At 40.1% G+C, this 14,262-nt stretch overlaps 2 protein-coding genes and 1 long non-coding RNA gene across 4 annotated transcripts; 1 reads left to right on the plus strand and 2 right to left on the minus strand.

The window, feature by feature from the left end:
- Positions 1-2,458: 2,458 nt before the first annotated feature.
- si:dkey-222n6.2 (keratin, type II cytoskeletal 8) lies at positions 2,459-6,759 on the minus strand. The gene is made up of 9 exons (XM_051949951.1): positions 6,327-6,759; positions 5,985-6,193; positions 5,811-5,871; positions 5,490-5,585; positions 5,218-5,382; positions 4,845-4,970; positions 4,119-4,339; positions 2,859-2,905; positions 2,459-2,738 (listed from the first exon to the last, which is right to left on the minus strand). Exons 1-9 carry the CDS (start codon positions 6,588-6,590, stop codon positions 2,647-2,649), a joined length of 1,281 nt encoding a protein of 426 aa, XP_051805911.1. The 5' UTR covers positions 6,591-6,759; the 3' UTR covers positions 2,459-2,646.
- Positions 6,760-6,773: 14 nt separating this feature from the next.
- LOC127534546 (uncharacterized) lies at positions 6,774-9,830 on the plus strand. The gene is made up of 2 exons (XR_007942701.1): positions 6,774-7,754; positions 8,436-9,830. It is a non-coding gene; the product is annotated as an uncharacterized LOC127534546 (long non-coding RNA).
- Positions 9,750-14,262, minus strand: LOC127530192 (uncharacterized). Of its 2 annotated transcripts, none has more exons than XM_051949950.1 (3): positions 13,780-14,262; positions 12,272-12,856; positions 9,750-10,804 (listed from the first exon to the last, which is right to left on the minus strand). In XM_051949950.1, the coding sequence occupies exons 1-3, from the start codon at positions 14,125-14,127 to the stop codon at positions 10,793-10,795; spliced, it is 945 nt and encodes a 314-aa protein (XP_051805910.1). In that variant the 5' UTR covers positions 14,128-14,262; the 3' UTR covers positions 9,750-10,792. The 2 variants fall into 2 exon arrangements, with proteins under 2 accessions (XP_051805910.1, XP_051805909.1); XM_051949949.1 differs by lacking the exon at positions 9,750-10,804 and adding an exon at positions 11,481-12,198.

The raw sequence follows: 14,262 nt of genomic DNA on the forward strand, positions 1-14,262 counted from the left end.
CCGTTCAGCCAGACTTCTAGAAAATATACCTCTTTTCAACATTTTACATGTAAGTGTACATACTGTATTGATATTTAGGGTCCGAGCACTGACGGTGCCGAAGGACCCGATTGAAACCCTAGGGTTTCTTTTTCTTCTTCTTCACTCTTTTCCCATCTTTTCAAACTCCACTTTGGCGGCCTTCTCATACCCCAAAATGCTTCAGACTTTGCATGCACATCAGGACTGGTGAAAAATTTGATATTTTATGGGAGTTGCGCACATGTGTGGCAAAATGGCTCCATAGCGCCCCCTGTAAATTTGAAAAAGTGGTCATTAGGCCAACTACATATGCAGCACATCATGACACATGAAAAAGCCAATCACGGCCATGCCCTAAACCCAACAGGAAGTCAGCCATCGTGAATTAGCTGTAAATTTTTTCTGATTAGTAACTCATCGGGGTTAAGTCCCAGAGACCTTCTCTTGTCAAATTTGGCCAGTATATGCAACAGTCCGTCCTGATGAAAAGCTATCAAAGTGCCCCCCAAAAGTCTTAGGGCGTGGCCATGGTGACTCCCAAAAATATTGATCCTTTGCCATCAAACAGGAAGTGTTGTCTAACTCGCCTGAACATGCTCCAATCTGCCTGAAATTTAACATGTATGATCAGAGTCCCGCCCTGACGACATCCATGTAGTTATATACATTCACAGTCATAGTGCCACCTTGTGGTATCAGGAAATACACATTTTTATACACATTGATGTACTATTGTCAGCAGGTTGATCAGATTCACCTTCAATGTGGTGACATAAGCCTAAACACGTTGATGATGATTCCCAGAGAAAATGGTGACGCATCATCAAAGGGTGTGTCTATGGCAGTGTGACAAATTTCGATGTTTCACCATGAAAATTGAATTGTTTATATCTCAGGTGCACGTGGTCCAATCTGGACCAAACATCATATGATGGACTTGAGTCTGGGTCAGAACACATTAGGCGTGAACTAACCGTGACGTCACCCGTTGGTTTCAACGCCGAGAAAATGAAGCCCAGATTTTGCTACTTCCTGGTCGCCATTTTGGATTTTTTGGAGCCAGTGACGTAAAAAGCGTCATCAAACAGGCTGGACCGGAGAGCAACTAGGGGCAGGACCAGTCTATGAGCGGGCCAGACTGAGAGCTGAAGACTGTCTTACTTGATAAACGAGACTGTCTATCAAGTATAGCCACGACCCCTGGCTCCGCCAACTTTAACGATTTATTCAAAATTCAGTATTTATTTATTTTAAGATCATATTTTTGACAATTTTGGGTTATTTTTGACCATTTTCAAAAGCTACATACTCAAACAGGGGAATTCCAACAGAGCTGAAATTTGGCCAGGATGTACAGCAGGCACAGGTGATGAAATGTTATTAGAATGCTTCGCAAAAGTCTCAGGGCGTGGAAATGGCGACCCCTGGAAATTTACAATTCACCATGAAACAGGAAATGCTGGGTAACTGCCCTGACCATGCTCCAATCTGCATGAAACTTTACACATATGATCAGAGTCCTGCCCTGATGACAATCACATGCAGATATACAGCCAAAGTCATAGCGCCACTTGGTGGATGGAAGGAAATGCTCTAAAACTAGCCTGTACATGCTCTGATCTGCCTAAAACTTTACATGTGTGATCAGAGTCCAGTCCTGATCACATCAAAGGGCCCAAATACACTCTCGGTCACAACGCCACCTGGTGGACATGTGTGGATTTGCCGACCAGCAAGAATGGGAGGACCCGTCCATCGTTGCTTGCAGCTTTAATCACTATGCCTACTTTTATGTTTTGTTCTTAAGGGAGCATCTTATCCCAGTTTACCCGATGACTAATGTCAAAGGTTTGGGTAAAGCAATGTTATGTACGTGTTTGTTTGTCTCAGAAAATCCAAAAGATGTTTTTTTCAAATACACAAGTTTAACTTCACTATGTGTGCTTGAGGTTTAAAGTTCCACATCACACTGGTTCAAGTTGGTCCACAATTACCTTTTTTTTAAAATAGTTGTTATAGCACAAAATCAGCTCTAACGTTGTACACATTAATCAAACTATGCTTCAAAACAAGGACAACAATGTTCAAGTAAAGTTTCTATTATAATATTATTATATAATATAATAGAATAATAATAATATTATTATAATATTATTATATCAGAGTATAATTGGCACAGATTTATATGTTGCACTTGCTGTCTGAGTAGATGTGAGTGCTCAGTCATTGTGAGAGGTATTCTTTGTAACCTCCAACTTTCATTGCACATACAGGAACCATCTACCTTCAAACAGTATAAACATCAGATCAGGCAAAATCATTTGGATGTATTATCAGTTATCATGGATTGTCTGGAACTACTCCCTAAGTTTGTAGCGTGTTTGGATGTACTTTGATGCATTTTCAAAACTATTACCCAAGAAAAAGAACACAGATGATCATTCCGATGATTATGTATTTATTTTCAGCATCTGCTAATTAGTGGAATAGCCTAAACATACAGAGGGAAAATAAACAATACAGACAAGTGGCTCATTTATGCAGTTGACTTCTATAGTTGATTAAAAAGAGATTAATGTAAAAGTAGATTTAATGCTGTAGTGATCCAGTAGTGTGTTTTCTGCATCAGCTGTACGATATGTCATGGGTCTCCACTGTCTTGATGAGAATTGGGCCTGAATTTCGCTGCTTCTGCTCGTTAGAAACATTAGAGACAGCTGTTGGGAAGATGGGTGATATGAAAAGTAAATGCAGACAGACAGGACAGGGTGGCACTGCATTGTTTGCGATAGAAATGATGATGTAGCCTTTATGTATAAAAAAAAGTACTTACTTACTTTTGGTGGGCACTGTTTGGATGTTGAGAATAGACTCCTGTCCAAGTCTGTCAGTAAGGAAGCAGGAAATACACTGTGAAGTACTCTAAATGATTGTTAAAGATGTGTAAAACTTTACAAATTGCCTCATGGTTGGGGTTAGTGGTCCCAAAGAAAAGATGTGGCAACCTAGAATTGCATTTACCAAATCAAACAGTTACACTTACTTTCAAAGTGTTTTTTCTTGTCAAAATTTAAGAAAACCAACTTCTGATGAAGCATAAAGATCATCTTTGCGTTGCTCGGCAAAGTTATTCTTTGCATTCTATTTCCTGTTAAACTGTTGTCATCAGTAGCCATCAAAAACCAGCAGGTATTTTCTACCCTCTGATCTCAGGGCTAGCAATGAGCTCATTATGGTGTAATTCAGCACAACAAGTTGAGGAAGACTTGTTTGGGCAGTTCACACAAAGGTGAGATTTGTTTGGTTTCTTGAACAAGTTTGAAAAAAGAAAAAATATGGTCCCTGGTCTGACTGAACTACGTATTGCTTCTCCTCTCACAGCCCACCCAAATCTCTAACAAAAACGTCAGTAACAATGCTGGAAAGGTACAATTAATTGTTGGTTTGGTAAAGCTGTTTTCCTACTACCTGTCAAAGTAACTTTACATCACTCAAATTCACTTTAAATCCAGTGATTTAAAGTGCCTTGAAATGCCTTGAAATGTGTAAAGTATTCTATAGATTTTAAAATTAGAAGCGTTGTTTTCATAGTATAGTATAGTACAGCAAAATTTTCAGAATATATGCTAACCTTCAATGTTACTGTTACTAACCTGCCTTTTTGTTATTTTATGCTGTTGCATGTAAACAGTTGAACACTTGAATTTCCCTTGGGATTAATAAGGTATCTATCTATCTATCTATCTATCTATCTATCTATCTATCTATCTATCTATCTATCTATCTATCTATCTATCTATCTATCTATCTATCTATCTATCTATCTCAAATTCAGGAATATCATGAGAAAAGTTGTCGCCAATAATCAGGGGGCCATTATGTTAAGAAAACTTGCAAATGTTGAGCTCAACCAAAAGAACTCACTTTTTGAAGGTACAGAAGTAGGCTAGAGTGCACTGCTTAAATCAGAGTCGCTGATTTTGACTAATACAGACTAATTTTGCTGAAACTAAGTTTGCTGTCCTTGAGCTGAGAAGCCTCTATTTCAGCTGGAAATGCAGAGGACCCTGTTTCTACAAGACTTCTCCACAGCTCACCTTTGCTCCTCTCCTTCCAGCAGCTTCCTGTAGGTGGAGATCTCTATGTCCAGGGCCAGCTTGACATTCATGAGCTCCTGGTACTCTCTGAGCTGTCGAGCCATGTCCTGCTTGGCCCTCTTCAGAGCCTGTTCCAGCTCCCTGATGCGGGTCTTCGCATTCAGAACAGCCTGCTCCCCACGCTCCTCCACATCGACGATGTTCTTGTCAAGGCTGGCACGCTGAAAGAACATAGAAGGTTCGTTTAGATATGAGTTTGTCAGCGGATCCTTTCAAACTAATGAATTGACTATCTTGCCATGAATATGTCATTTTCATGATGTAGCTTGTGGTAACACCCAAACCAGAATACCTTAAATGTTCTGACTTGTTTTTAGTAACTGGAGTAATTGTCATGTTTGTGATCAACATGTCAGCTCCAGATTCTCTTGTTTTCAATTTACAGCAAACAGCAAACTAACTCATTTGTTCTTTTGATATTTCCTGAGGAAGGATGCTAAACTTGAAAAATGTTGCTTTTGTCCACTTTAAGTTAAGTGCTTTTTTACATTCCATTTTGCACTAAATTTGTACTGTAATACCAGTTTGTAGCAAAAATTATTTTTTTAAAATGTCTTGTCATATCTTCTATTGCTTTAAGCCCCAATATACTTGATGTGTGTATTATCTAAACTGATGCCACCTTTTGGTTCAGTTGTTTAAAAATGCAAAAACCCTTCCCCTCACCTGTGCCTTTGCAGCATCAATTTCCTGCTGCAGACGGGTGATCATTCTTTTGAGCTCAGATATTTCACTCTTGGTGGTATGCAGCTGGTCTCCATATTGGTTGGCCTCGGCAGTCATCTCGTCAAACTAGTGCCGGCAGATAGAACAAGGGAAACAAAGATGTGAAATGAGGTCTGACAAAGATAGTTCCTCTCAAAAAAGAAAAAAAAAAAAGGACATTCTTGTAGATTTGCGAGCTTTAGCTACCTGTTGATCCTGTCCATATTACTAGTTTTAATAGAAACTTGTTATGCTGCTTGGATAAGCACATGAACAGTACAAAGACATACAAATGCTTAAATTAGGCTCAGAGTTATAAATGTAACTTCTTCACCTTTTTCTTGTACCAGCTTTCAGCTTCTTCACGGCTGCGGGCAGCAATGTCCTCATACTGAGCTTTGACGTCAGATACTATCCGATCCATGTTCAGGGCTCGGGAATTGTCCATCTGCACCACCACAGAGGTTTCCTTCAGACTGTCCTTCAGCTCACGCACCTCCTGTTGTAAAAGAACACGTGCAGCAAGAGTAAGTGGACAAAAGCCAGAATACAGAACAAGCACACAGAACAATCCAAATTTTGGATTTTCAGAGAATGTTTATGTACCGTGTCATATAGAGCCATGAGGAAGTTAAATTCATCACTGAGAGAAGACAGCCTGTCGTTGAGATCCACCTTTGACAGATATCCTGCATCCACATCCTGGTGGCAGTTAGTAAAAAGAAAAAAAAAGCATGAAATAACCTTTTGTTGCTGCTTAATCTGTTCATTTCATTACAAACATAGCGACTGATGATTCAGTTTTGTAGCAATTAAAATTCATGGACAAACTGCTTTTAAAGTTGCAAATAAAAGAAGTTTAATTTCAGTGAGTTTAGAATTAATATAACACCAACATAGGTGTTTTGCTGTGACTGCTGGCTGTACCTTTTTGAGCATGACAAACTCATTCTCTGCATCATTCCTCTTGTTGATTTCTTCCTCATACCTGAAATGCCACCAATACCAGGTTACACATACAGATGCTATCAGTGTGCACTCCTCTGGTGTGTAGCTCACTGATTTAATAACGGTTGGGTGTCTTTTACAAAAATGTCTTACTTTGTCTTGTAGTCGTCCACATGTCTGTGCATGACGTCGCTCTCCAACTCAAGTCTCTGTTTGTCATTGGTGAGAAGATCCAGCTGCTTTTGCAGGTTGGCGATGTAGGACTTCAGCATGGGCTCAGTGTTAGAGGTGGCGGCAGTCTGATGCTGTAGCATCTTCCACTTGGTGTCCAGCATTTTATTCTGCTGTTCCAGGTATCTTACCTGGGACACAAGGAGAAAGAACCAACAGAATAAAACAGACAGTTTAAATGCTAATAAAATAGCTTGGAGTGGATTATCATTATGTAAATCTGACAATTTTACTTTAATCAGGAACAGTTTGGTCTCTTCTTACCTTATCAATGAATGAGACAAAGCGGTTGTTGAGACTCTTGATCTGTTCCTTCTCCTTGATGCGAACAGCTTGGACAGTGGGATCAATGTCGATGTTCAGTGGGGTGAGCAGGCTCTTGTTGACGGTTACAGATGTGATGGGGGCTGCATAGTTGGTCGGGGTGCTGATTTTGGGGATGGAGTAGGATCCCACAGACTTGCTGCTGAAGCCCCCTGAGGACACATACATTCCTTGGCGTCCGCTGCGTTTGCTCCTCAGACTCATGATGGTGTCGGACAGATATTTCCCTGCTGGTCAGGATGAGCTCAGGTGGTCGTGGTACTGGAGCTCTGTAGTGAATGTTTTATCTTTTTGGCTTCTTTATAAAGCAGGACTGGGTGTGGTGTGATAGTGAAGTTATGTGAATGTGGGTGAACCAGTCTGACACTTGCCACTTGTTCTCCCACCTACCCCCACTGCAAAGATGCATAGTTCCTGCTACGCTGGAATCTATTCTTGCTCCACAGCTTTCAGGTGGGATGCTTTTGAGTTATTTTTATTTTAAATTTCATTGCCTTCCAAAAATAATGACCTAAATAAATCTTTTTTTTTGACAAAAGTTATTTTTTTTGCCTCGATCATCTCCTCATGATGTTTACCACCTCTGGTAAAATCGTCTACATCCTCAGTTGAATAGATCATGCAGTTCTACCCCTGTAGCACAATGGCCTAGGTCAAGGTTCAATGTGATGTGGTTCAGTTTTTTGTGTTTCCTGAAAAACCTGAAAAAATGACTTAGGTCATTATTAACCACGCCCGATGGGTACGTCAGCGGGGTTATTGCATTCGGTGCGGTATCTGGCTGGGTATGTATGTATGTATGTATGTATGTATGTATGTATCTATGTATGTATCTATGTATGTATGTATCTATGTATGTATGCGGCTATGTCCGGTCCGATATCTCTGCAACCGCTGAAGTCAGGATAATCAAACTTGGCACTGAAGATCAGTCTAAGGTCCCCTGCTCAGTTGTGGAGTTACAGGTCAGCAGATCAAGTAGGGAGGGAGATACGTACGATGATCAAAATTGATACATATTGCATCAGTTGTATTGACCCTTTGCGTGTGACGTCACGCTTCGTATAGGAACGCCCCCGCTGTCTGAGTGGACGTCAACACGGAGCCGCCTGTCTTCCCACCAAACACAAATCTCTTGTAAAGAAAACAACCGTAGGCTATTTTGCTTGGGTTTTATCCACTTCACAAAAATGGTAATCGCTTGCTGTGCTGTCGGCTGCACAAATAGGCAGGGGTGCAAGCAAAACTTGTCTTTTTATCGGATACCTCTTGATAAAGACAGACGACGAAGATGGATAGCAACTATCAATCGGAAGAACTGGCAGCCGTCAAAATATTCAAGAATTTGCAGCGAACACTTTGTACAAGGTAAGAAGATTAACACTTACAGTTTACACAAGATATAAAATGCAAAAAAAGTTAAGCAACTTTCAGGAAAATACTTCCTGATCGTTATCACCAACAAATACCCAACACTTTAGACTGCTAACTTAGCTAGCTAAATTAGCTTGCTAATTCCTTCATCATCTATGTTCATATCCCCAAGTACATTTGATCTATTTTTGGGGAGAAACGATTTGGAGAACGTTTACTTCATGTACCTTATCAATATTGACTGAATATTGATAAGATATGTACACTTCATAAAAAAATAACTAAACTTAACCTTGTACAAATTTAAAGAACAAAAATATTGCCTGTCATACTGTTGAATGTGTCGTGGAAAACAAATGATCCGAGGCAATGATTAAATAAAAATCCTTTGTTGAAACGTTTTCATTTCAATACAGAATTTTTATTTAATCAGAGTGCCTCGGATCATCTATTTGCCACAACACAAACAACAGTATGGCAAGGTTTTTTGTTTTTTCATTTGCATTCGATCCCAATTGAGCACCTTAATTGGTCTCAACTCAAACACTTTTGCTCACTCTTGTACAGATTTGTTTGTTTTTTTCAATATATGTCATACAATTATGACAATGCACAGGTTGTGATCGTTGTACAGAACCTTTGCTGATATTACCTTTGTTGACTTATTTATTCCAGGAAAAAAGAGCGAGGACCCCTTGTCCCCTGATTATGTGCCATCAATTTTTGCCCATACCAAGTCCCCAGCAAAAAGACGTGCTCAGGACATTGTCAAGAAATATGACTTGCGACAAAAACTGAAGAAAAAAAAGCTGCAGATGTCATCAAGAAATGAAGCTGCCAGGACGCTCCTCAGTCTCTCAACCACAGTACCTGAGTTTGAAGAGGACACTGAAAATGCAGTGGCAGTGTGCGACAACATTTCAAATGAGATTATGTGCCAAACCAGCCTCAGCGGAGAAGACATTGAGATTCTTCAACAAGAGTGTCAACTTTTGCGTAGTGAGACATTTGAACTTAAAGAGAAGCTAGACTTGGACTTCTTTCAACAAAAAGCCTTGAAAACCTAGACAAACTAAAAACACTCACTGGACTACACAGTTATGACGTGTTCATGGCCATTTTTGACCTTGTAAAGCCATTTCTCAAAGACACGCCACACCTGACAGGTTTCCAGCAGCTACTCATTACAATAATGCGTCTCAAAGAAAATTTAACTGCATCATTTTTATCTTATCTTTTTGGTGTTCATACTTCAACTGTGTCAAGAGTTTTTACTTATGTGATTAATGTTCTGAATGAGATCTTAGTTCCAGCTTGTGTATTGTGGCCCAAGAGGGAGCACGTCCAAACATCTATGCCAATGTGCTTCAGAAAGTCCTTCAAACATTGCATGTCAGTTATTGATTGTTTTGAGATATTTATTGATAAACCAAAAGATTTAAAGGCAAGGGCTCAAACATATTCTCAATATAAATCCCACAACACCATGAAATATCTGATCAGCATCACTCCACAAGGTGTCATCTCTTTCATCTCAAAGGGCTGGGGAGGAAGAAGTACAGATGCCCACATTACAGCTAACAGTGGCTTTTTGGATCACCTTCAGCCTGGAGATGTAGTCCTTGCCGACCGTGGTTTCACCATCCAGAACCAAGTTGGCCTGTACTGTGCAAAGGTTGAAATCCCTGCGTTCACACGAGGCAAAAAACAACTGGGCGCAGCTGAGCTGGAAGACACCAGGAGACTTGCAGCAGTCCGCATCCACGTCGAGAGGGTCATTGGCCAAGCTCGCTCCAAGTACAAGATGCTGAAGGGACCGGTGCCCATTAGTCTCCTCTCCACTGATGATACAGACTACACTACTCTGGACAAAATAGTGAGAGTAGCGTGTGCCCTTACAAATCTGTGCCCCTCTGTTGTGCCAACTGATTAACTGGTGTGTTCAATTTCCACATATGTGATGAACAGTAATGATGCATTTCAAGAAAGTAATTTAAAGCAACTTTATTTGACTGTTGCCACTTTACACTTGTCAATGTAACAAACAGTGAAATAAAATATATATATATATATATTTTTTTGTGTTTATTATTCAAAAACAGATGATCATTTCAAAAGATAATTACAGATGTATTTATGTAGTCAATGGAATTCTTTGAATCCTTTAAAACATTGCAGTAAAAAACTTGATTCAACTTTTTGTTTGTCATCTCCTAAATTAAAAATATTCCCAGACATACCTAAAATGTGCTAAGGGGTTCTGATTAGCAGTGGTGGAAAGTAACATTTCACTTGTACTTACTACAGAAATTAAATAGTTCTTTGGTGTATGTGTACTTTTACTTGCAATTGCATACAATTTAGGGCAGGTAATTGTAATTAGTTACTTTTGAAATTGTATAATATTTTTCACTTCAAACAAAAAATGTGCAGCCTAAAAACAGAACTGATAAAAAGAATGAACAATGCTGCTGAATTGTTTGTTCAAGTGGTTTCACCCCTCCTCCAATCCTTCCACTGACTCTGTGCTCTCAGTGATATCTGATAGTAATTTTTCTGGACATGTATATTTTTTGGCCAGTAGTTCAGGTAAAATGGCTGACCTGAAGAACATTTCTACCTTCTCAACTTCTCCTGTAAAGAAATCAACATTCGGCTCAATCCTCTGTAAGAAATAGTCTGATTCAGACCACACCATAAAGTCACAGTACTTTCGCTCAGTCACAAACAATTGAGCTTGCACCTGGTAGTAGTAGGCATGGTCTCTGCTGAGTGTGTAGAACCCATTTGTGCTGTCAATGCAGAAGTTCTTTTTATTTGTAGCACCAAGGATTCCTGAATCTTTGGCACAATGTGGACATTTTATCTCCAGAACACCATTACCGCAGCAGGTGCAGGAGAGTAGTGCATCAGGAGAAGCTCCGAGGTAGGGTCGGCTGGGGTTGATGTGCAGTCCAGAGTCGCAAACTCTCATGTCCTGGTGCTGTAGTGCAGCGATGTCTTCATACACCTTCCTGGCTGTCTTCTCATGTTCACACCCCCATCTGGGAAAAAAAAAAGATATACCGTATTTTCACGACTATAAGGCGCACATAAAAGTCTTAGATTTTCTTCAAATTGTGCGGCGCGCCCTATGGTGCAGTGCGTCCTGTGTGTGTTGTTGTTGTTGTAAGGCGGACGTAGACCAGGTGGTTTTTTCCACGCATCACCATCGCTGTTGATCTGTGACTCTATGCGTGCCCATCTCACAGCCGATGTGAAAAAACAAGTGAAGCAAATGAACTCTGAGCTTGCTGTCATTCCGGGAGGCCTGACAAAGGAACTCCAACCACTGGACATCGGTGTGAACCGGCCGTTCAAAGTAAGGCTGCGAGCGGCGTGGGAGCGATGGATGACCGATGGAGACCACAGTTTCACTAAGAGTGGAAGGCAGCGCCGGGCGAGTTACGCCACAGTTTGCCAATGGATTGTAGATGCTTGGGCTAACGTGTCTGCTGGCACTGTTGTTCGAGCTTTCGCAAAAGCCGGCATCATTTCCGAAGCGCCGCACGGCACGGAAAGTGACTCTGACAGTGAAGAAAGTGAACCTGGCATGTTTAATGGAGGTTTAGCGCAGCTGTTCAATTCAGAAACAGAGGATGAGGACTTCCATGGGTTTGATTGATGACGATTACCGGTAAAAAAAAAATGTGAATACCAAACTCAGTTTTGCTCCCGCTCTATTTTTAAATACGCACACTTGTGTGCTTGTTTTATCTGTGTTTTACCATGCCAGCGCCTATTGATGATTAAAAAAATGTTAGTACTTTGTAATCAATACTTAAATAAAGCACAACCAAACTCAGTTTTGCTCCGGCTCTATTTTTAAAAACGCACACTTGTATGCTTGTGTGTGTGTTGTGGTTGTAAGGCCGACGTAGTAGAGGACACCATGAGAACGTTAAAGGGGGAAGTGTGGGCGTGGATTGTATATAAAACCCTCGCCATATAATCAGGTGCGCCTTATGTGTGTTTTAAATACAGTAATGGCACACATAACTGAGACTGCGCCTTTTGGTACAGTGCGCCTTTTGGTCGTGAAAATACGGTATGTATATCAAGTGTTACTTCTTCACAGGAAACTTTTCATTAGCTTTAATCTGAGATTTCCCTATATATTCAAAGCTCCACATGTTTTCTTTCCTCAAAGAATTATAAATGCACTCATTCAGATTTAATTTGATAAATGTTTGTATGTTTGACACACATGCCTTGTTGCCACCGTAGAAAAGCGGCTCTGGTCGGGGTAACATATTTGTCTAATTAAAGATTTGGAGGGATTGGAAGGATCTGTTCTTGCTGCTGACTTGAACCTCGATGCAGTCACCCTGCCAGCTCTCATGTCAAACCATAGCCTGGACTGTCCCTGTTGTCGTGTTTCTTCCTCAACTTTTACTGCCTATAACATTTAAAAAAGCATTACCATAATGTAATGACTTTTTTGTTATGTGTAAAATCAGATGTAAAATTACCTGTTCTAGTGTGACTCCCATCTTCGTGAATACCTCATCACATTTCATCATTAGGTCAGAGGCAGACAGCTTACGGTTATGAGGGTTGTATAATTCTGTCAGAGGCTGAGGCAATTTTAGAGAGATCACTTTTGCCTGGAACTGGTCACAGTACCCTGGTAATATGCTCAGGAGTCCACTCTTCTCTGATGCAGTTGAGGCTGCTCCATCCAGATCCTTGTAGAATTTTTCAGTTGCATCCATAGACACTTTTATTTTCTTTGCAGGTCGTTTTTTATAGGATTTGTTGCTTTTGTTGTTATGTTTCTTTAAGGGATTTGAGAAATCAATCCCTGTGGCTTCTTCATAAAGTGCTTTACCCGCTTTTACTGGAGGAAGACCCCATTGCCTTGGTCCATCAGTGCAACTTTTTTCTTCCAGGCGTTTTACAGCAGAATCAAGGGCGTAGAGAAGAGCAGCAATGTGAGAGCACACCTCTCCCAGACCTGCTTTACATGTGCAGTGGCCACAAGTTACAGTCCCATCTTTCTTCAAAGATACCCATGGCTTTAAAGGTGCTTCAGACAGGGATTGGCTATGATGAACCTGAAATGACAAATGTTAATGTAAGAGGTTTAGTGGTAAATAACTTACATTTCACTAAGTTGGGCTTTTGCTGTGTGTGACAGTGGTGGAAAAAATACTTAAGTACAAAACAGAAGCAATACATTCCCCTAAGTTCAAATAAAAGTATCAAGTTAATCGTATCAGATTTCAAAACTACTAAGAGAGTAAAAAATAAAGTACTCTGCACACCCCTAAACTAAACCAGGAAGAAATTATGTATAATTCATAAACCAGAGCTATAACTAAACAAGACTGCAATTGAAATCAATCAAAATGAAATGAACCAACGAAGTTTTAGATCGGACTAAACCAGGACTAAAGCTTGACTAAAGATGGCATAAACAGTCAGCACAAAACTGAACTTAATACCAATAATAACTAAGACACTTTTTATCTAGCTTAAATGGTAAAGACTAATAAAGAGTGAGAGATTCACTTGAAACGTTGCTGCTGTAACAAATCTGTGTCCAGTTGTCTGTTTAAAGTCTTTTTTCACTATGGAGAACTGTTCCTGGACTAATGAGAGCATTCACAAACATTTCCTTCAAATCTAAAAAGTAGTAGAGTATGATACTGGCTAATGTAATAAAGTAAATGTAAAAAGGATTCTTCATAAGAAGTATTGATGTGAAATAAAACTACTAAGAATTTGTACTTTTCACTTGAACTAGAACTTTTTACTTGGTCACTTTCCACCACTGGAGTGTAGTAGTGCATGTCAAAAGTTAAAAAACAGTAACTAAAATAACACCTCAGCTGTACGCTCAAATAAAGTAAATACTTTATGTGTCTTACTTTATGTGAGCGTACAGCTGAGGTGTTATTTTAGTGACTAAATATGTAAACACATTCATTTGAAAGCATTAGCTTTCAAATGAAGCTAAAGGAGCTAGCTAGCTTACCTTAGCCATGATGAGGTACTGTGTTCCCCCGGAGTAAGCGTAGCATTTTGTCCCGGTGACCCAACCAGCAACAAAAAACTGGTAAGCATCCAGGCTTTTGTACGCTTTTAAATCTGCACCAGTGTAAGGGGATACAGCATTTATCACATAATGATATAAGTCGTGTGGAGTAAATTCCGGCAAAACCGGCGAGTTGATCAAATCCTCAAACACAAGAGGAGGGAGAAGATAGGGGTCCGTTTCTAAGCCTGCTAATTCTAATTTCTGTACATATCGATCTCTGTGAACTCCTGCTAAGTGGGCAACTTCCAACGACAGTTGAGCTGGAGATGAACTGGTAGAAGCCATGACGATTAGAGGAAAAAATATTGCTAAAAACAATAGCGGTCGCTACTTTTTCCTTCTGCTGCCATATTTCCGTATCTTGCTTCCGACGTCCACTCGCGCTGGATCACGTGACCTTGTGACGTAGGTGCAAAGGGT

Source organism: Acanthochromis polyacanthus, chromosome 6 (genome assembly GCF_021347895.1).
Source record: "Acanthochromis polyacanthus isolate Apoly-LR-REF ecotype Palm Island chromosome 6, KAUST_Apoly_ChrSc, whole genome shotgun sequence".
In the NCBI taxonomy this organism is placed as follows: Eukaryota; Metazoa; Chordata; class Actinopteri; family Pomacentridae; genus Acanthochromis; species Acanthochromis polyacanthus.